Source organism: Harmonia axyridis, chromosome 1 (assembly GCF_914767665.1).
Source record: "Harmonia axyridis chromosome 1, icHarAxyr1.1, whole genome shotgun sequence".
Lineage (NCBI taxonomy): Eukaryota > Metazoa > Arthropoda > Insecta > Coleoptera > Coccinellidae > Harmonia > Harmonia axyridis.
In genome coordinates this window covers 51,291,750-51,315,811 of record NC_059501.1, presented here as the reverse complement: position 1 = coordinate 51,315,811, position 24,062 = coordinate 51,291,750, and the positions used below count along the sequence as shown (strand labels likewise).

Sequence of the window (24,062 nt, the reverse complement as noted above, 5' to 3'; positions counted from 1 at the left end):
AGGCATATAATGTACATGCAATAAAAATAATTCACATAGTAGTGACGATGGAAATGATTTCTTTTGTTTTTTTTTATTTCGAAAACTATTAGGACCTAACGCAATAATTTGAGGGAGGAGTTATTGAGAATTGACCTCTTATCTTGATGATATCTAAAAAATAAAACGAACAAAAAAAGTATTTTTGGAATTTTTTAAAATTTCTATTATAACTGGAAGTGCCAGAGCTTCGGAAATATTTCATCTGAACAAAGAATCACGAAGAATATCGTAACCCGAATTTTCAAATTTCAAATAGGCTTTGTTCTCCAGAAACGTGTTATAGGCAGTCTTGAAACACCCTTTATGCGTCTTATACCACAATGAGAACTTACCTTTGCTATTTGAAGTAATACTATAGAATGCTTAACATTATCCAACATTACCTGAAAAAAATCATTATTAGCGAATATTTTTAATTTTAACATTATTTGAAATTTTTTTTATAAAATATCGATATTAATATTGTGTATAAATTTACGTAAAAATGTTTGATCTGTTTTCATTTGAATTTTCAACCAAAATAATACTATTATTATAATATACATAAGTTAAAAATATCACTAGAGACCAATATCCTCCTTTGATTAAATGCCTCGAGGGAAGTATACGACACTTTCTATCTTTAATAGTTATTGAAATTATGAATTACAATATGAGTATTTAAATTATAAAAATGTTGATACTAACATTAGCTTGTTCTAAAATTGTTTGGCACTTGGATTTTTCCTCAGGATCATTCATTTTGCTGATATTCTCTTCAAGCATCTGAAACAAATATGATGATATCATAAAATGTTTTTTTTTTACTAAAAGAAAACATTACACAAAAAATAGAGGTTAAATTCAACCCGTAATACAATATTATTTTATCGGTTTAATTGACGTAGCCATCAGAAACTTGGCTAGATTCAGATTATCTTGATCGATTATTAGTAACTCAAACTTTAGAAGAATTCTAATATAATTCAATTTTGCTTGACCGCCGTTGTCACGATAACTATCGGAAGATAAGTACTATAGACTTCGAATTTACAGAATAGGTTCAAGGTCCCGATGCGCCGGTTAATTTTGTTTATGGAAGAATTCTCCAAATATTTCAGAGATATGAATGAATGAAAAAGTAGTTAGATCAGTTAGCTGTGGTGAAATGAAGGTACTCGCATAATACTTAAAGCATACGTTTCTCTTGTTCAGAATCCGAACATCTATAAAAATCGATAAATCGAGTTATCCAAAATCCATATTTATACGATTCCACAAGAATATTATGCATTATCAGATAATTCTGTGTTCATCCGTTTTCTAAATATCTAACCATGACATACGCCAATTAACAGGTCAGAAGGAGCCCTAAAATGCGATATTGCCGCTTCTGCACCGGAGGTTTATCTCGGAATCCAGTTCGTTTGTTTACATCGTGTTTTTGGCTTAGTTTGGTTGTTTCTTAATGTTTTTCGTGAAAATAAGTGTTCGTATTAAGTAAAAAGGGTGTGTGGTGTGCGTGAGTTGATATCAAATGTAATCAACATTTTACACATTCGGAAGTTTGCTTTTAATAGTTATTACAAATAACGTCTACTATTAATTTTTAAATCACTGTACTGAGTTGTCAAGGTAAAACGCAGTTTTTCAAGAGAAAACAGGTTAAGATCCAGGACTAACCAATTGAAAATAATTATGTAGTCAGATTCCAGGTCAGATGAAGAATTTCTTTGAAAGGTTATGATTGTTTTAGAATTGTTTTCTCGGAAGAAAATTTTGGACTACTGACTCGCAGGTTGAAGCTCAAACGTGGTTTGTTTTTCACTGGTCGTTTCCTTGAAGGTTGGTTTGAATTCGTTCAAACTTGAGAATGTTCTTGGTGTTATTGAAGTTAATTTTGAGGAAGTTTCCAAGATATGGGAAAATGAAGGCAAATAGTCGTGGAAAATTTTCAGAGATATTTGGTAATTTGGGACATTCATTGTAGATTCTTCTGAATCCGCAATATCCGTTTTTGAAATACTTTAAATTATTTCTTTCCATTCTATGCAATTATGTTGTGAGTGTTGTTCCGTTTCGAATCCTTGAAATGCGCTAACTTTGGAAGTTAGTGGTCAGACTAATATGGTACAATTTTTGTCAGTAAAGTCAGATAAAGTTGGGCGAAATATTAATTTTGAATACTTGGTTCGGAAAAAGTAATATTATCGCCCAAGCTGGAGCAGTTGGTTGGATTAGAATTATAGGTTACAGAAGATCTTATCAGGGTTAAATAGGAAAAATAGAATTAAGGAAGGAATGATTTGTACGAACAAGATCTCAAAAATCATCACAGGGTGTGCATTTTCTCAAATAAAAAATACAATATATATAATTTGAAAAAACATGATTTTCTAAAATATTTTTCTGATGACCAGAATACTGATTCTTGCTTGACGCCGAATTTTGTGAAATATGTATATGGAATAACCATTTCAAGCGAAATTTCATGTTGATAACTTAACCAGACCCATAGAAAATTCAAGAACAACATCGAAAGACAAATACCCAATATTTCCGTGGTCAGAGAACCGCTAGAGTTTCCACATTAAATAACAATTTCAAGCTGCATATGCGCTAAATTTCGAGCTGATCACATTATCAGAACTATAGAAAATCCATGGAAAATATTGGAGAAGAATTACTAGATATTATAGTGCTTAATGATCTGATCGGGGCGAGATTTTGCGTGTATAAATAGAATAACCATTTAAAGCTATGACGAGCGATCGAATGCTAATAATAAAATATAAAAAATGAGAAATGTAATGACGTGAGGTCATGAACTTTTGAGAGATCTTTCAATCACGCCAATTCCACAGTGAACAAAGTTCAATTTAATTTTCTTATGCCCATTCCACTAAAAATTACATGCTTTTTCTATTCGCTCTTAATCTCGATCGAGAGTAATTTCAGGCACGCAGTTTTATTAATGAAACTTATTAGGATTAATGCAGTACGTATAATTAAGTTCTAGACAAGCTGCCATCAATCACCAATCCAATTTTGACGAGATAATGGAAAAGCTTTCCATATTTTTCGAAACAGATAACTCCGTGAAAGCCAGAAACACAGCCTCGGATATGACTATCGATGGCATTGTGGAAAATGAAACACCGAAGTACAGTTCATTGGATAGCAATGATAGTCTTCGTTTTATTGGTGAGTTTCACGTAAAAAAAGATATATGTGAAGTTGCGGACGGAAGAAACAGATATAGACGAATAGAGTTAAATTTGATAGAAAATAACCATGTATTTTTGCCAATAATGCGATTTTTTAAAATAACCAGTTTAAGAGGACATTTTAAATCATAAACGCTTAATGCATTGGAAGGTGTAAAGGAAATAAATGGGTGTGAAAATTGGAGATCACCTGCAGTTGATATCAATGAGTATATCTTTTACAATATTGACATTAAAATTATTGCCTAAATCCGCTGTAATATCCCTTTATCTGAAAAGAGTGGTGGTCGAGTTTATCAAGAGGATATTTTATGTTATAATTCAATAGCCTAATTAACCCAAAAATTCGCTCTAATTTCAGTATATTTAATTTACAAATCAACCTTCCTTTTCCTCCTATAATTGATGTTCAAATTGGTTGAAAATAAGTTTAATTGAGACTCAGGGTGATTTGTGTTCTACTTTGATTCATTTTGGTATGGCTTATACGATTCCGATGAATTTTTCAGTGAAATACAAAATGAGTGGATACATTCAATAATATCAACACTTTTTTCAAAATACAGTGTTGTCATTGTGATAATTTCAGATTATTGAAAAAATACCCTGTATCGGGTGTCCCAAATTCGTTGTCTAGTGAGGGGATCTCAGAATCCCTTCGAACAAGAAAAAAAAAATGAATGGCACATTTTCGGATCCGATTTTTGGGAGAATTGATTTGGTGAAAACCACAACCTCATAAATTCAATTTATTTTCAAGCTATGGGAGAAAATTGGAAAATGGCGTGAAATTCAAGGTTCTCATAACTTCCTTATTACTGGCGCTATAAATGTGAAACAAATAATTCTTCAGGTACTTTTTTCAGTAGAATCCATTGGTGTAATAATTTATTTTTTATTGCTATCAGTTTTGAAATCATAATACAATCTTGTGTTTTTTTTTCAATGTAAACCATAAAAATTTTTATAACAGAATCGCTTATTTTTTCCCTGTAATTATTCTTGAACTTCTGGCATTGTTTTTTTTATTTTACAGGTGGGCTTCTCGCTTCTCAATTACATTCTTTACGTTATAGTCAAATCTAATTGATACGTGAACTCACTAAAATTTTTTTGATTTTATATTTTTTTAAGATCATATTACTCCAAAACGGCGCATCATACAAGAAAATGAAGGAATACTTTCATTCTTCAAAATGGTCGAATATTCTTTAAGGGTGTACACTGCCTTTTTCACTAGATTCTTCAGTGCGTATTCATTTTCATTCTATACGGAAATCGCTTGATAGATTCTTTCAATTTTTTTAAGAAACCTTCGTGAGGCAGCTTAGAATAAACTCGCTGATTTTGTCATTAATTAAAAGTTTTTGTTCTATATCTCTTCCAAAATCGAGAGGTTTTTTAATCATATCTCAAGTATTTCAATAATGAATTTAAAAATTTCGGGAATTTTTACTTTTATTGAAAAAATTCGTACAACCTCTTTAGAGTTTCCCAAAACAAAATTATGCGTTCTAGTGATTTCAATTTGAAAATTCAGGATATCAATTAATATATATATATATATATATATATATATATATATATATATATATATATATATATATATATATATATATATATATATATATATATTACCAATAAGAAAGCAATAAATGGCAATTGGCTGAAGGGAGTGTTTTAGTAAAATTTTCTATGATATTGAAAAATTTTTTGAAATTCATCATAGTAATAATTTATATACGATTGAAAAATCTCCCAATTTTCAAGGTGATTTAAAACAAAAACTATAATTTTTTCGTGGAAAAAAGTGAGTTTATTCCAAATTGCCATAAGATGATTTCTTCCTAAAATTTGAAGGCTCTATCAAGCGATTCCCCCACAAAAGCAAACTGAAAGTGAAAACCCTAGTGAGAAAGGTTAATGAGTGTTCAACTTACACTTAAGAGTTGGGTTCTTCGAATTTCTGATAATTCAATGGAATGCAATGGTCAGGGCCGATGTAAGGGTTAAACACCGTTTCAGGCGCCTCTATTGGAGGGGCGGCAATTCGGCCCAGTTTCCTGTCCTTTTTTTCTTATTTCATCCTTGATTTTTAAAAATAAGGTTGTTTCACTCCGCTGCGTTTGTCAACATTCCCTGCAATAAAAATCTCCAAACCGCCTTTACTTAGCCGCCTGTATAATAAATAACACAAACCAATATAAACAGAATTCCTTATTATCCTCATTGAAAGAGGGATGAAAACATTAGGTATTCCACAAAGACGAAAATCAACACTATGCTTTCGAATTATTTGGAAGCCGATGTTTACACATTGAACGTATGGAAAATTCTTACGATTTTGCATTCGACATTAGCTACTGTTAAATGCCAAATGTTTTCAGCGGAACACATGTTTGTAATCCCAATTAGTTCTTAATTTGTTATTAAATGTGATATTTTTTCATGGTTCAATATAAATAAGGTGATTTTTTTTTGTGCTGGTTTGTTTCATTAAGATTTCTTCCACACATCATATAGAAGTTGTATTTTTATGTTTACAATATACTATGAATATTTCGATTGTTACACGCGATTGCAAGATTCTTCATCGGGAGAAGAAACTTCTGTGTTAACATCGGAGCAGGTACTGCTTGGTTGGTTGGTGGTTGGTTATGTTGTTAATTTTTGTGTTCCGAGAAGATTCAACATATCAATGAAAAAATATATTCCGATTTCGAAAATCATTTCCTTTGATGAAACCGTTAGCGAGATATAACTTAAAATTATTATTTCCCACCCCCGGCTCCATTCTATGTTGTTCAGTTCGGTTGAAATTCAGTTTATATTTATGCCATAACTGGGGCCTTTTCATGCTATCAATTTCTGCTTCATATGATGGTTTGATATACAGGGTGTCCCGTAAAGACCACGTCAAACCGAGGGAGAATGTAGATCAAAGGATAACCTACCTGCTAACACAAAATTCCCATGATGAAAGTCTTACCGTTTTCGAGATATTTTTTTTTTTGAAAATAATGAATTTTTGCCCCTTTCAATAGTTTTGCCCTTACGGTTGGTACAATTTTACATCTTTCTGGTTAATTTTTTCAGTGAAATATTGCTGAAGAATGATTTTAACGTGTACATTAAAAACATCCCCCGAAAATTTTAAAGGGGGGCTATGAGAAATATTTTTATTGGAAATTTTGGTAGTGGATTATTTTGTTCATGGAGTTTAGCCCATCGTAGTGAAACAAAAATGTACCGAGCTACTGCTGCACATTACACCAATAAATTGTCTATTTTATAGTGATTTCAAAGTCATTTGTTATTCAAAAAAAAAGATATGGGTGTTTTTTTCCAAATGGGTACGTTTCTGACAAAATCAAGTTTGTCAATTCTGTTGAGAAATCTTCGATGTTGCATTACTTAGTGAACAATGGCAATTGTTTACGTGCGAAAATATTACTCGCATAATTATTCACCTCAACGAAATTCAATTTTGCCGGCAAATTTTGGAAAACATCATGCAAATCCAGATTTTTTAATAAGATCATTTGGAGCGACGAGTACATGAATCTCCACAATTTGCATAGCTGGAATATCATAAATCTACACGAGGTGAGAGAAGATAGATCACAATATCGATTCAAGATCAATTTTTGGACAGGAATATTTAATGGTGCAATTTTGGGCCCGATCGAACTGCCGCCATCACTGAACGGAAACAATTATTTGGAATTTTTAACCAACCAGCTGCCCATTTTATTGGAAGATGTGCCACTGGCGCTGCGACGTAGTCTGTGGTTTCAACATGATGGATGCCCAGCACATTACATTATGTTTTCGCACGTAAAAAATTGCCATTGTTCACTAAGTAATGCAACATCGAAGAATTCTTAACAAAATTGACAAACTTGATTTTGTCAGAAACGTACCAATTTGGAAAAAACAGCCATATCTTTTTTCTTTGAATAACAAATGACTTGTATGATACCTCTTTGAAATCACTATAAAATAGACAATTTATTGGTGTAATGTACAGCAGTACCTCGGTACATTTCTTTTCCACTACAATGGGCTGAATTTCATGAACAAAATAATCCACTACCAAAATTTCCAATAAAAATATTTCTCATAGCCCCCCTTTGAAATTTTCGGGGGATGTTTTTAATGTAAACGTTAAAATCATTCTTCAGCAATATTTTACTGAAAAAATTAACCAGAAAGATGTAAAATTGTACCAACCGTAAGGGCAAAACTATTGAAAGGGGCAAAAATTCATTATTTTCAAAAAAAAAAAAAATATCTCGAAAACGGTAAGACTTTTATTATAGGAATTTTGTCATAGCAGGTGGGTTATCCTTTGATCTACATTTTCCCTCGGTTTGACGTGGTCTTTACGGGACACCCTGTAGAATGGGAGGTGGGAGAATTGGCACAAAATTTGGAGGCTTTTTGTAGTTGACCCCATAAAAAAAATTATATAATATAATTTTTATTTCTCATAAATTTTAATGGAGATTTTCGGGAATAAAAATCAGCCTGTATTCTTTCCATGATCGTCATGTGTAAATATTATGATGTGACGAACAAACAGCGGATTTATTATATTAATATGAATTTTATAAACACATAATGCGTTTTACTTCTCAGAAACGTTTTTCGGTATAGAATTTGCAGAAAAACTAATTATGACTGTTTCCACAGGGGAAGGCGTCACAGTGTGATGGGACTCATCAGATGAAAGAAGATACCATTAACACATTAACATTCTATGACACATATGTAACCCAAAAAAATTATCCCCAGCAAGAAGGAAATGTGCAAATCAAGAAAGCTGTAGTAGACGAAGTTGAACATTCTAAAAAAAAAATATCAGTGGAGGAACGATCGAATGGCTTTCCGGGTTCAATTCACGATGTCTTTGTACCTGTGAATTTAATATTAGATTTTTCGTTTAAATCTTCAAACTCCTGTCAGATAAGCCATATAATGCTTTATTTATCACAAGAAAAAAAAATAACGATTTTTGCAGAACAGACTGTTTTCAATTGGGCAATTTCCGATGCGCAAGATCTGAATGGAATTATGAATAAGATTAAGGATTTTGAAAACTTAGAGCTAAGAGGAATACAACATTGGCTGACAGTTACTTTTTTCCTAAATAAAAGCGGAACTGAAATGCGTGATATAACAAATCAGCAACACGCCATTTTCAGATATTATTTGACGATTAACAATACAAGAATGATAACAAAGATACCGCATCGACATAAAACATTTTGGAGTAGTGAGAAACCCAGGAATGTCTCTCTAAAAATTCGTTCTTTATTATCCAAAGGTTCTGGAGAATTCAATCTCCGCAATATTGGGAAATATATTAATGAGATGGTTAAGCCAAGTTTTTGTTCGTCCAAAATTCCATTTCGTTTATTATTATCCAAACATTCTGGAGAATTCAATATTCGTAACATTGTAGAAGATATTAATGAGATGGTTAAGCCCAGTTTTTGTTCTTCCAAAATTCCATTTTTTTACAGCTTGGTTATCAGTGGAAAGTTGAAGAGTAATTCACTTTTTGTTATTTTTATAAGCTTCAATTATACTCTATCATGCTGCTCCCTTTTACTCATCTTCCTCACTGCAAAATTTTCACAACAATGGCGTCAGAGAAGGAGCAATATTATATTGATAAATTTCACTATGTCCATATTCTCTCAGATCATTTTACACTTCGTTTCAGATTTTTCGGGAATTGATGAGGGGTTATGCTCGACAATTACCATATTGTGCCATTATTTCACTTTAGTCCAATTTTTCTGGACTTCTGTAATAGCCTATATGCAATATAGGAGGTACGTCCAGGTTTTCAATGAGAAAAATGGCTATTTTTTGACTAAGCTTATTATTTTCGCATGGTTCATGCCCATTATAATTATATTCGCATCACTCGTTCTTGTTTTTTCAATCCATAAAAATGCTACAATCTGCATTGATAAATTCAAGATGTGTTCCCTCATTAACACTTATTTATTGAAATATAGCGTTTCTCTGCCACTGATGTTCACTCTCCTGATCAATTTCATATTTTTCATCCTGATTTTTCAACATTTGCTGCGAAAAAAAACAGAAATTTATCAAAGAAGTGCACTTCTTGAAGTAAAATTAGCCTTCGTGTTATTTTTTTTACTCGATCTTAATCTGATAGTTGCAATTATAGCCGACATGTTCAATGTTGATATTCTTGCCCTGATTTTTGTGACGAGCCATTCTTTGCAAGGTGTTCTACTATTTGTTGTATTTGTTGTCAGAAATAAATGTAGCAGAAAAATGTATATTAGATGGCTGAAAATGATGAAAAACAGGATTTCACTACCGATTTGATGTGAACCGAAAATTTTTTTTTTTGTCAAATGAATCACTTTTTGCAGTATCTTACTGGACAAACTACAATGACTATGAAAATCGATAATTATAAGCAAATCCATTGTACATATATTAATAAAAGGTTGCTGAACGTTCCTGAAATTTTTGTGAAAAAAAATGTCATTTTGATATTTTTTGCCTAGTAGCTTCCGTCTTCTTATGAGAGTTTTCTTTCCAATGGATCGAATTCAGTATATTATTGCATCATTAGATAGATTTTTCGATGAAAATTTCAGCAATATACGATACCCAAACCTCGGGTAAAATCTCAACGGTTTATGAGTTAATGGGATTCTTATGAAACAAAGGACGTTTTTTGAATATTTCTGCACAAAATTTTTTTTCGAATGAACCTTTTTTGTTTTCAATTTTGCAAATAAGTAGTATTATAAAACTTTTTTCGGTTTGGAACAAAAATGTACAGGGTGTTTATCAGAAGATCATGAAGTTGGACAACTCAAATTCATCAAAACTCAAGATTTTCGAATTAGAACCTATATTATTCAATATTTTAATCGATTTTACTTGGAAAAAAGGGATAACTCAAGCATATTCTTCACTTAAAATGAAAACTTTGAGAGTTATCGAATTATAAGTGAGGAAAAACCATTTCTACTGTGTGGAGTAGTCTGGGACTTCCGGAAAACACAGAATTACAGAAAAAAACCTGAAATTCGATAATAAATTTCATGAATTGTAATTAAATATTCGTTGGGATTGTTGAGAAATCTATATAAACCAATTTTGCATGAAGCTTGAAATTGTTACTTGTTGAAGGACCACCAGCACCACCTAGTTGCTCAATTCAAAATGAAATTAGAGATATTTCTTCTAACAAATCACCGACTTTTATTGGGTTTTCACATAAATATATATTTTTTGAGAGCAATACAATTTGTTAATTTCATACAATGAAGCATGTGTCGATGAATCTCAGTATTAGCAGAGGATATATGAACGGGGCACGATACATTTCAACGTTCAACAGGTAAAAACCTCGGACAAAACTGATATATTTTCAAAATATTCGTGAAACAAACTTATATTATAATTTGGTGAAAATCGTTGTACAATGCTACCCTCTACTTATTCAATCCGAAAAAAGAAAGAAGTGAATGTACAACTTCGTACACCGTACAAAGTTCGGTCATCGCAGGAGCTCCAGAGGGGAAATGAATTGGTTTTTAAGGCCCAGTTTCACCAAACGCTTTAATCTTGACTTGGCTCTTAAGTGAGGCCTTAGATCACGATTAATGTAATGTAGCGTTTCACCACATTCCAAAGCGCCATTTAATCGACCAATCGATTAGCAATTTAGCACTAATCGGCCATTTTCGGAGGATTATAACCTTTCAAGTTGAGATTAATAATTATTTATCAGTATGGAACTCTTGTCTATGTAATTATTTTTCCGGAAATTTCTAATTTTTGGATCAATTTTATCAAAATATGACTATATGTATAGGCTCAATATTTCCCATTTAAAATACACGTAAACTTTGTTTTTGTGTTTTATGAAATTTATTGCAAAGAATAATTTAATGATATGTTTGATTGAAATATTATTTAAGAAGCAGTTAAACTTGTTAATAAAAATAAATAAGTTAATAAAATTACTTACAGTCCATTCAGGAATTATTGACATCCCGGGTGGCTTTGGAAAATCGAAATTAAGTTGGTACTGGCTCATTCAGTAACATTTTGAATTTCAGATTTCGGGTTGGCATTGGAAATGTCATTGACAGGAGGTTAGATTTCAGTTTGTTTGTGTTATTGGTTTTGATCGAAGATATTTTGAAACTTAAAAGTTGTATCAATTTCAAACACATATTGATTAGTTTATTTGAGTATTTCTCACAGTACTGTTTGAAAAAAGAAGAAGACAAGTCATTACAGCCTGAATTATTAGTGGAAGAAAATCTGTGCAATAGGATTTCACCTTCAAAGAATCATTGGATGATTTGATTATTACCAAAAGCAACCAATATATCAGTCTGGATAAAATTTGACCAAAAAAGAATCTGGGTTTTCATCAATCAACGTCAACATTACATAAACTTAATTGTTAACAAATTCAAAACAGTTAATAAAAGGAAAATTCTTATTGATAAACAGAAAAATATAATAAGTTGAGTACGATTTTATGGTGAATACAGAGAATATTTGAAACAAAATGTGAAATTCATTTATATGGAGGAAACTTGGTTATTTGAAAATGCCAGCATTATTCAACAGTGGACTCTAGAAAGAAAACAAAATGTTTTTCAAGTATATTCAAGGGTAAAAGTAAAAGGAGCACTATTTTGAATGCTGGATATTTGGATTTTCACCTGGATGTTTTGTTTTGACAGTGTTGATCATGAGGATTATATAAATTTATGAAGAGAGAATTATTTTATAATCGGATTGCTAAACAAAGTCTTGGCATTGCATCTATAGTTTATTTATATTCTATATTGAAATTAAGTATTGTTATATCTGTTTTTTGTTCTTCAATGAGTAATCCAAAAATCTAATAAATTCCAATTGCTCTATAGAATTTTTACTGAGTATTTAATCCAAAAATATATTCAGAAGACTAACTTCAAGAATTTCTTCACCTCTTACCGACTTGAAGATAATAATAGAATGCAATAAAATTTTAAAATTCACAAATTAAAAATAATTTCATGCAAAAATGCTTTTAGTGAGTGAGTTAAAGCTGTTATGGGCAAAATAATTTATGTAATTTAATAGAAACTAGTAAAAAAAAAAAAAGCATTTCAATAAAAAACAGAAAACTCGAGTACAAATAGTACCTATATTTTTCATACAAGTTTAATCAATCATTCATGTCATGAACAGTTTCAATAAATAGTGACTTTAGAAAGTAATTCACACATCGGCTGATAAGTTGGTTCCAATTTTGAAAATACACTACAACTGTGATGTCAAAATTTTTCATATACTAAATGGATTCTTTGAATTTTAGTTCTGTCTTATTATGATATGGCTCTTCCATTCACTAAGCTACACTATTTAAATTTATCAAACAGTTTTTTCTGTTTTCTTCAGCAGTTTAGACACCACAGTTAAAATGATCCATAAGAGTTATTTGATAAGAATTTTGCAAGCAGGTTGGTATCCAGTGTCCATCAGTAATGCAACTATTTTTGAAGAGCCTTCGGTGAAAAGGAATATGCATATTTTAATGATCTTCAATGGGATCTTTCATGGGCGACTCTTAAATGAATAGATATCTCTTCATTGGATTTCCTTGAAATGAGATAGCTTTTCACTATAATTATTAATTACACTATATTTTTACGTTATATAATCTGAATTTCATTTTATGAAATCATGACTGTATGCGTCCCCTCGTAATAATCGTAATTTCGAAAAGTCAGGATGTTTGGGATGAAAAATTATTAAAATAATTTAAACTGGTTATTTATATGATGAACCATAGCAATTTTTAGTGATATTTTTGTAACCAGAAATAAAGCCGCGACTAGACGTTCATGGCCTACTTCGATGTCAATAATTCCTGAATGGACTGTATATAGTTTTTTTTTCCAGAATGTGTGGTTTTGTGAAATGGGATAATTTCTTTTTAACTTCTGTAAGTTTCCGACATTTCGAAGTACATCACTCGACATTTTCGGCAAAAATTAACTTTGTTTTTTGTTTACAAGATGACAAATGTTTTGAAATGTTATGAGTTATGAATGAATGACACCTGACACCTAGCGCCAATGGTGGTCATCACTGCTAATACGATACAGAACACTATATAACTTCTTGTTCACAACGTTGCCAAATGGTTTGACTATTCAATCGCGATTTGGTTAATCGCGATGATCTTCGGACGGGTTGATGCATGGTGAAACAGAAAACACTGTTAAGCCTGCTTTAGTAACAAGCGGAGTTTAATCAATCTGGGATCAAGTGCTGTTTGGTGAAACTGGGCCTAAGTCTGAGTGATACGCGAATAAAAAGTGGTGGTAATCCCTCTTAAAGGACGGTATTATAAAAGATGGTTGACTGTTTTTACCAACAAAATATCCACTGCGGAGAAAGGTCCGTATTGTGTGTTTGAAATTTTATAACAAGTTACCCAATCATATATCAAATGCTGTTATAATTTGTGTAAATATAAGAAATTAGTTATGGTTCAGTTCGAACCCTACACTTAGGTGGATTATTTCATATTCGAGAATTCATGATAATTCAATTATGTTTGATAAGGACGTCATCTCATTTTTATACAAAAAATGTAAAAATCTGAAATAAGAAATATTATTATCTACACGGAAAAGACAGAAATATTTGCACATTATCTTAGGAAAAAATATCAATACGATATGGATCCAAAATTTGATACTAAAATGGAAGAGGAAGTTGAGAGTTGGTACAGAAATTACTTCTCCGAAGAGGTGAATAACACAACTTTTGAAATAGAAGAGAGTACATATTTTGAAATCCTGCACAAGTCTAAAAGCAGCTCGCCAGGAGCAGATAACATTCCTTGGAAGATCGTGAAGAAATTAAATCAGCTCATTCATTCACACATTATTGAGATACACAAATGGTGCATACATAGCAGTATATTCCCACAAATATGGAAGTCTGGAACTATCATTCTCATAGGAAAAACTAATCGAGATCATTCAAAAGTAGAAACTATCGACCAATAACCCCCTTACCAGTTCTAGGCAAATTACTTGAAAAGATAGTCAAAACTAAATTAGAAAAACATACACATCATTCAATACCTAAACATCAATTCGGCTTCCGTAAAAACAAATCTACTGTACAACCACTCATGATATTCTTCCCTAATATACAAAACGCACAGTTGAATAACAAAAAAACAGCAGCAGTGAGCATCGACATAAAAAAGCATTTGATTGCGTCTGGATGAAAGGATTACTATACAAACTTTACAGATAGAATGTTCCTTCCCATCTTATCCATCTATTAAAGTCGTATCTTGAAAACAGAAAACTGAGGATCAAAATCAATGATGCACTATCTGATTCCTTCATCTCCATGAAGGGTACACCACAGGGATCATCATTATCTCCACTCCTTTTCAATATTAACTGCAGCAATATTAACCCAACTCAGCAAGGCAACCAATACACTCTATAATACGCTGACGACACGATGGCTATTTCTCATGAGCGAACATTGAAGGTTGTATGGAAAAACTACAATTACACCTGGATGACATCACATCATGGCTATCCAAGTGGAGAGTAAATCCGGAGAAATCCCAGTTGATAATAATATTCAATCACAACATCAATCAAACATCCCCATCAATATCCATAAACAATAAAAAAGTAAAACCTTCTCCATCAATACAATACTTAGGTATTCAAGTGGCCAATAGAGCTAATTTACGACTCCATACCAACAATATGAAAAGGAAAGCTATCAGCAGAGTAAAACATTTTAGATGCTTAACTTACAAAGACTAGGGCATTGACATGAAAGCTGCTTCCATAATATATAAAACCATATGCCGGCCAATGATTGAATATGCACATCGCTTGTTTGCAAATTGTAAGGAATCAGTGTTGAAAATACTACAAGTAGCTGAAACATAATCTATAAAAGCAGTCACCAGGCTGAGACATCCCAGGAACCGACTACACAACCCGCCCAATGATCTCTTATATGAATTAACAAAGTAGAACCGATCGAACAACGTATGGAAAAACTAAATAAGAAATTCATGAAGAGACTACAAGACTTGAAAGATGTACCGGGTTTTTCACCATAATTTGACCCCCTCTTTAACTTTGTTACTAGAAGAGGTACAAAAAAATGTTTTCTACAAAAGTTTCACGAAATTTACTAGTGTTTTCTAAAATGTTTTCACAAAACGAAATATATACAGAGTGAGCAACATATTGATATCAACTTCATTTTTTCAAATGGAACACCCTGTATATTCTTCTATATTTGACTAGCTCTTTTTCCCCTGACTTCGAATATATAACATATGTTTGGTCTATCTCTCTTATTCTGAGTATCATAGAGTTTCAAATTTTAAGAACCACCTGGCATGCTCAATAATCAGTTTTCAAGCGGTAGGCTGCGATAACTCAAAATGCCCTTTTTTGAGTTATCTCGTTGGCAACAATATGACCTACGTTTCTCACTAAAAATTGGAATTGGATGATTTGGATGCAACTCTATATATTCTCTCCTTGTAGCTTTCTTATTTTTATTGTTCTTCACATAGAGTGAAAATATTTCAATTTTTTCCGCTTCTATAGTGTATATTCGATGAATAGTTTCATTCAATGATTCAATGACAAACGTATGTCATATATGCCAACTCAAAAAATGGCATTTCGAATTATCGCAGCCACTTGAAAACTGAACACTTAGCTTGCCGGGTGGTTCTTGAAATTTGAAACTCTGTGGTATTCAGAATGAGAGAGATAGGCCAAACATATGTTATATATTCGAAATCAGGGGAAAAAGAGCTAGTCAAATATAGAAAAATATACAGGGTGTTCCGTTTGAAAAAATGAAAAAGTTGCAATCAATATGTTGCCCACCCTGTATATATTTCGTGTTGTGAAATCATTTCAAAAAACACTAGTCGATTTCGTGAAACTTTTGTGGAAAACATTTTTTTGTACCTCTTTTAGTACAAAAGTTAAAGGGGGGGTCAAATTATGGTGAAAAACCCGGTACATGATATGGTGCAATGTGATCCGCCTCCACAAAGATAATTTTCCACATGCACAGTATGGCAAGAACTGAACGCCTTGAATGTTGCTTAAGTTTATATTATGTAACTTTTTTGTTTGTATTTTCATAATGTAATAAAACTTATTTTTGGCTGAAGGATCGATGACCACAAATACATTTATTATTATTATTATTATTATCTAATCACACAAATCAAGCCTAATATTCTTATATAGAAATTTCGATCTATTGCTCATAAAAATTGAATATTATTATGTTAAACATGTCTATTAAGCAGAATTTTGAGGTTATAGACATAGAGGCATACAGACCTATAAGTTTTTTTCTTTCTGTGTTCAAACTAGAAAATCTATGAGAAAACTATCAGAACTGAACGAGCAGTGCAGCCAACCAAAATAAATCGACCAAAACCGATGGTTGTACAATCGACACCAAAAATAACTTATAATACCTGCTCCGTTTCAACTGTCGGTTGAATCTCAATTAGCCGTTGGGCGAGCTTTCGCTTCAACCGTACTCTTATAATACCAGCACTAAGTAAAATTAAACGATAGTACCGAAAGCCTCAACCAATTAATGCTTGAAATTATTATTTTTCAACATCCAAAATATTTTCCCTTTTTTTGTTGATATTCTACCTGTATATTCTATGGTTTAAGTTATTCGATCGAGATTGAATTCTTAACGAAACATAAAATGTTTTTTTACATTCATCATCCTTTACATCATGATCGAATTCACAGTTTTGGAAAAAAAGGGGACACAAATTACGGAACCCCTAGTCGGATTTTGCCCATTAAAGAATTTAGGTAACCGCGGCATCTGAACATACCCTGAAAATTATATGTTTCTCGGTTTTTACGTTCGATAGTTATCGTATTTACGGCCGGACAGGCGAACATCCTCGGATTTGACCACGTATTCATCAACACCGAGTTGAATCTTATCGATCGAGACCTTCTTCTATTTTTATAATGAAGTGGATTGGTACCTAGATAAACGGAAAATACCCATTACAGAATTATTGATTCGATCCTCTTTCAATCTAATGAGCCGAAAGCCTGCCAAAATAAACACAATGGCTCCAATCGAATTCATAAAATTCACCATCGCGAAATAACGAAGTGTTGAAAAACCAAAACTCGATCTATTTTTAAACGAATTATGGATTAGTGAACAGAAATCTGAAAGCTCATAGATCTATTCCATTTCCGAACGTTGATCCAGTTAAGTGGACAAAGTGTCTAATTATCTTCCAGTGCCTGTATTTGATGGGAAATAGATAACATAATGCAAATGTTGGAAATGATAAATATAATGGATTTTACATTGGATACTCACAGCTTACAACAATGAAAATATGGAGGTGGATAGGTGTGGAAGTGCGTGAAAGAAAAATAAAAAATGATGGCTATTACTCGAACTGAAAGCTCAATAAAATTGGTTATTTCTCTGTTCCTGGTATGTATTTTATAATTTGAAAGTTATACAGGATGATTAGAAATCCAGTATCAAGATTGTAGGGGCGCATTATTTCCATAATAATAAGACATGTAAACGTAAACATGTGTCCGCCAAAGCTTCTTTACCGCGTTACAGAGAGTCAAATCTTCAAATTTTTTTTTAGTTTTAGGTTTTTTTTTTGAGTAACCTATATTCCGAATTTGATCATAATATCCAGAAAATTGAAAGCGCTATGAAGAAAAAACTAAAAAAATCATGATTTCGGTAACAAAGCGTTTGCGGACACATATTCATGGAAAAAAAATTATTTTGACCTGAAAATTATGCCCCTGAAATCTTGATACTGAATTTTGAATCACCCTTTACATACAGGAAGGGTCTTTGACTTGTACATAAAGTGGAATCAAAGATTCTTGAGGTCAAAATAAACAAGTTTTTCTTCACAATTTTTTCCGATTCGGCTCGGTTGAAAATCCAGAAAAAAATTACATTTTTTGTTATATCTCGCAAATGGAATGGAATCAAAAGGAATGATTTTCGGAATAAAGTCCTTTATTGATGTTATGAATCTTTTCCAAACATAAAATTCCATAATGAGAAAAAAATCTAATCGGAAAAAATAGTGAAGGGAAAAAGTGTTTCTTTTGACATCAGGAATCTTCAGTTGAAACATATGTACAAGTCAAAGACTCACCTTGTATAGGGCGAGTCTTTGTTTTGTTCATATTTTTTGTCTTGTAATTTTTATGCATCTGCGATCGTTATCGGGAAGAAGGTAATAGCTATTTACTATACAAGGGGGATAAAGGCATCATTAATATGAATATGAGTGTGTAAGTTGCAAATGAGTGCGTAACACGAGTTATGTAAGCACTCGAATATATTAATGATGCATTATCATACATGTATAAAGCAACATTTTACCTGCGACTGCCTATAATGAATAAAAAATGAACACAACGTTGTACAAATGTTGAAATAATTTCCCCTGAGATCATCGAAATATGTTTATTACATTGAGAGCTACTTGGACGTGTATCAAGTTGGTTTGTCTCTGAAGAGAAATTTTTGGTTGGTATTTGGTCGGAATAAGTGATTCAAAAAGACTTCCATCCTATATAGAAGAAGCAGTTCGGGTATAGGTACAGTATAAGTTCTTCAGAGCCTGAATTCTCTGAAAAAATGGGTTACGTAATGAAATGTGAGTTGAGTTTCATTACGTACCGCAAATAGACCAAATTCAGTCAAATAGCTTGAAATGAGGAATTGTAGATAAAATCATTTTTGTATTTCCCTACATTTAATTAAAATTTTTAACAAAGGTGAAAACCTATCATCACAATGAAAACAAAAAACGCTACATATTTGGTTTGTGATCTCAATTGAACGTTGCCTAAAAGCAAAATAAGAAACCTAACGAAATTTGATCACAATATCTCAAAAACTGAAAGAGCTTTGAAAAAAACCGCTCTGTAGTTCGTGTTAGAATATTACTTCATCCGAACAAATTACGAGAGAGACAACCAACATTACCCTACACTTGAAGTATTACTTCATATCGTCACGGCAGCGCTGCGAGTCTGTGCGTGACGAGGCCATCGAGAAAAAGAACAAGAATATAGATCTTCAATGATCGAGAGCAAACGACAGGGACATAACCTTAGAGATTCAGCCCTTCTGAATTGAGCTTGCTTAGAGAGAGAGACTTGCTATAGAATTTGATAATAAACGATTAAAATCATCATCTGTGTATTAGTGAATACTTTTTCCAACAGTTCGGTAACGAAGCGTTATCGGACACATCTTTATAGAGAAGAAAGTCTTATTTTGACCTAAATATTACGCCCCCAAAATTTTGATACCGAATTTTTAATCACACTGTATACACAGTGTTGAAAAACAAAGTTTCAATATTTTAGGAGCTGATTAGAGAGATTAAAATAAGTAAGAATTTTCTATAAACAAGGGTTCCTGAATGGGCCGTTTTGGAGATGAAAGCGATTTTCGGTTTTCAAATTAACTACAAGCGCAACCAAAAGATATTCGATTTATTTTCATCTTTCAGACGTCTTCTTCACTGAACTTACGATTAATAGTTATTTTCCTTAAAAGTGCGAAAAGTGGTACATTCCAGTACACAACTGCAGATCTAGCAGTTGAGCGTGGGGGAAACAATTTCCGTAAGAGTTGGGAAAAACATTTTTTCGACAAACACTTGAAATCAACTCAAAAGATACATACACATGAATGACAGACGTAATTCTGCGTGTCGTTACCATAGTTATCTCATCCTTAACGTTAATTGGGCGTTCGGTGTAAAGAGACATGATATAATTTAATTTCTCCAATTCTGTGGTTATTCCATTCATCTTCCACATCTTGTAGAACGAAATCGTGCGAGAATATATCAGAAACGCACAGTTTTCATGGTTATATTTTATTATTATATGTTGGTACTCCGAACTTTCCGCCACGGCTTTATCTGTCAATTCATCAATTTGCCTTAAAGAAATTAGTTCTGCCAACCAACATTTTTCAATGCAAAAATCACTAAATGATATTTATGGAAATATTTCATTGATTTCAATAAAAATTCAATGGCTCATTCTACCACTCGTTCATTCAAAAACTCGCCACTTCGTGGCTCGTTTTTGAATTTTGAACTCGTGGAAGAATATCAATGCCTTCTGCACTTGTATTATAAATAACTATTATTATTCAGTACTTGCGTTCCGAAAAGTCCACTGTTATTTTTTTTCGCAGCATAGGCGTGCGGAAAAGAAATAGCAGATATTTTCCCGCACTGTGTGGGAGAGTTACTCTTTATGACTTGAAATAAGAGTTGAAAGCGCACGCTTGTAGAAATAGTTATTTTCCTAACAAGTGCGGAAAGTGGTACTTTGCCGAACGCAACTACCGTTCGATCAAGCAGTTAAGTGTGAGAAAGATATTTGGCGCAAGAGTTAGGAACAATATGTTTTGGCTACAAGCGCTTGAAATAAATTGATTAATTAATTAATAAAGATTTGATTAATTATTCACATACACATAAATGACAGACGTAATTCTGCATCTCGTTACCATACTCATCTTTGACGATAATTGGGTGTTCAATATTTGCGTGCGGAATAATCCACTACTATTTCTTTTCCGCTCGCATATCCGTGCCAGGACGGCAAGAATCAAATTTGAGGATGGATTCGTCATTAGTGAGTCCAACCTTATCGTTTGAGATAGAAGGACCTATTCGGGGAGCACTCAAAAATGCGTTAGTAAGATTAGTAATATGCAGATCTAGTCTCTGTCTCCGAGTACATTGAAATCAGGTAAACCAAAATTATTTCAACAAATTATTTCCTTCCAGGTTTTATGCAACATCAAATACTGCACTTTGAAAGTACAAGTGCTATCGGAGCAACTCTTACTTCCAACAGCAATACAACAGCAAAAGGATATCAGTAGGACAATACACAAAGAAAATGTTGCACATGGCAACGTCAAAGATTCGTCGGTTGAAACAGAAGAAAAGTTTTCGATCCAACTTGAAATATCACATTCCCAGGGGGAGAAATCCAGTTGCTATCTGATGCCAGTGAACTACCTGTTCACATTAATTTTAGAGGAAAACAATTGCAATATAATGGTCGATAAATTTGATGTCAACTCTATGAAGATTTTGAATCATCTCAATACTTTCTGCAAGCGAGATAAAAATTTTGATCTCGCAATGAATACCAGAAATATTGGGTTTAATGAATCGAACGAATGCGAAGTGAAAAGACAAATAGGTGAAAGATACATTATTGTGACAAAATATTCCAAGAATATTTCAGAAAATGATGTTTTGATTAAAATTTGTAAACATTTGAATCATATAAATGAAGAGAACATTCAAGATATTGAGAATTCGATTTGTATATTCATTTCGGATCATTATCTTCAATACCACAATAAGAAGTGTTGTATTGGCAGTTTCGATTTTATTCCAAAAAGCGCTCTTCAGATAGAAATGATAATGTTATGGATTCAAAAGGATGGTTCCTCATATTTTATTGGAACCTTTTACTGCGTATCTTTTATATGCTTGTGCATAATTTTTTTGAGCTGTATAGTTTCTAGGACTTACAGGTCAGAAAGAGGTAATCTTATCTTGATACATTTTGCTTTTTCTATATTCGTCCAATTCATTCTGCATGTTTTTTCCTGTTTAATGATCGTTTCCCCTTTTTCGTGCTACTTACAGTCCATAGCTTTTCATTATTTCTCCCTGGTGGAATCGTGTTGGACTTCCATAATAGCATACTTGCAGTATAGAAGATTTGTGAAGGTCTTTGATAACGAACCCAATCACTTTATACTCAAATTATGCTCAATAGCTTATATTTTACCAATAATTCCTATTTTTGTATGGATATTATATCACCGTTCGAATACTGAACTCGCAAACTACCTCACATTTGGTTTACCAGAGTTTTTGATTTTGTTGATAAATTCCACCCTTCTTATACTTATAATAAAAAATTTGGTTTTCGGGAAAAACAAATATATCAAACATAGAAAGAGTCTATCGATGGAAGTCAAATTAATATTCTTCTTGTTCTTTATATTGGACTTCAGTTGGTTTCACATCATATTAGCGGATATAACCTCGAAAAAGATTTTTATATATTTATTTTTGTTTACTCAGTCGTCACAAGGTTTTATGCTATTTTTCGTGTTTGGAATCATGAACGAACAGAACAGATTGATTTATAGAAAGTTCTTGTACGAATATTCGAGAGGATTTCTGAGAATTAAATAATTTTATCAATGAGAAAAATATACAGCGAAAAATTTTATCTGAAGAAATCATCATGTATCCGGAAGAATGGAGAAATTCTCTCTATCTAAGAACTCGTAACGAATTATTCAAGAGAATGCTTCCCAACAATTTGAGAAATATTACACCAATGTGTAAAATATCGAAAATTTTATTCATATAAGATCATTTTTACTAGGTTTATTAATATAAACCTAGTACAAATGATCTTATATAAATAAAATTTTCGCTATTTTACACATTGGTGTAATATTTCGACAAAAGACAAAATCCTAAATACTTTGACATTTACAGTTCGCTAATGAATTCCATTCCAAATTCTATATTGATATCGGGATATGGTATTGAAGAAAAATTCGAAATAATATGAAAGAGTAATAACATTTCCAATTCTCAATGTCGTCTTCATAAAATAAAATATAAATGATAGAATTAGTGTAGTTTTATTTTACAAGAAACAAATAAGAAAAATTCAACCGATACTACTATTGTTTTTTTTAGGAGAGTAATTTGAAAATTTGAGGGAGCATATTATAGAAATATATTTTTCATCGATGTGGTATGAAAAGTATTAAAAAATATTAATATCACACATAAAAATAAGATTAGGTTTTCAATGAGAAATGGTTTCATGATTTATATCATTCGAAACAAATTTGATAGTCACAAAAGATTCCATGAAACTGAGTCTTATGACCTGATTAATTCGGAACCTGATAATGTGAAGAACCGGTGAAAATATTAATCAGTTGAATTTCCATCTTCACCTTCCTTATAATCAAGACAACTATAGTTTCCGATAAACACGTACATTCAGAACATCGAAGAGTTGTAAGATCGCATTGAACTATCCTGTCAAACGATCTGAACAAAACCAGGTCTTTTTGAAAGATTACGTAATTCCTTCATGCGATGATGCTAATGATGTACAGTGCATCCCATTTTGGGTGAGACAGCCAGGTTTCTCGCTTGTTATTTAAGATAGAGCCTTGCGGTTTTCACGTTCTCGTCCTACTTTTTCGTGAAACTCAAATTGGTCTAATCAGATTTTGCATAACTGTTTCCGTTCAAGAGATACAGGGTGATTTTAGAAATTGATACTTTTCGGACTACTCCTTTATCTCCGAAGTTATTAGGAATAATGCTGAGGTGAAAACTGCGTCTGAATCAGAATTCTGCGTAGAATACAGTGGCGTACTCAATTTTTTTTCGGGGTATGGTTTCGAAGATTCAACACAAACCTAGTTTTTTTAATAGAACACCCTATATATCATTACTTTGTTGAATTCGCTATTTTTTTCCCTTTAAAATGATGTATGATACTATGTAAGTAGGATGTTCAGAAATGTTAAAAAAACACTAAAACATCAAATAATGAGGATTTTTCTGTTAATGGGCAATGG

The 24,062-nt window shown here is 32.2% G+C and overlaps 3 protein-coding genes across 6 annotated transcripts in view; 2 read left to right on the top strand and 1 right to left on the bottom strand.

Moving 5' to 3' along the window:
• Window positions 1-24,062, bottom strand: part of LOC123682282 (oxysterol-binding protein-related protein 9) — a 77,432-nt gene that overhangs the window by 33,681 nt on the left and 19,689 nt on the right. Inside the window, exons 1-3 of one of the 3 annotated variants that reach the window (XM_045621927.1) lie at window positions 5,189-5,581; window positions 730-807; window positions 375-425 (exon numbers count right to left, since the gene is read on the bottom strand). In XM_045621927.1, coding sequence (XP_045477883.1) covers window positions 375-425; window positions 730-807 — 129 coding nt within the window. In that variant the 5' untranslated portion in view covers window positions 5,189-5,581. Of the gene's footprint in view, window positions 1-374; window positions 426-729; window positions 808-865; window positions 1,036-5,188; window positions 5,582-24,062 lie in introns of those variants that run through there. The other 2 variants (XM_045622588.1, XM_045621177.1) reach the window with 2 other exon arrangements.
• On the top strand, window positions 2,723-9,757 carry LOC123684099. Of its 2 annotated transcripts, none has more exons than XM_045624356.1 (2): window positions 2,723-3,225; window positions 7,944-9,757. In XM_045624356.1, the coding sequence occupies exons 1-2, from the start codon at window positions 3,157-3,159 to the stop codon at window positions 9,618-9,620; spliced, it is 1,746 nt and encodes a 581-aa protein (XP_045480312.1). In that variant the 5' UTR covers window positions 2,723-3,156; the 3' UTR covers window positions 9,621-9,757. The 2 variants fall into 2 exon arrangements, with proteins under 2 accessions (XP_045480312.1, XP_045479570.1); XM_045623614.1 differs by lacking the exon at window positions 2,723-3,225 and adding an exon at window positions 5,769-5,877.
• On the top strand, window positions 17,174-23,091 carry LOC123685360 (adhesion G-protein coupled receptor D1-like). Its single transcript, XM_045625367.1, has 2 exons — window positions 17,174-17,837; window positions 21,205-23,091. The coding sequence occupies exons 1-2, from the start codon at window positions 17,781-17,783 to the stop codon at window positions 22,639-22,641; spliced, it is 1,494 nt and encodes a 497-aa protein (XP_045481323.1). The 5' UTR covers window positions 17,174-17,780; the 3' UTR covers window positions 22,642-23,091.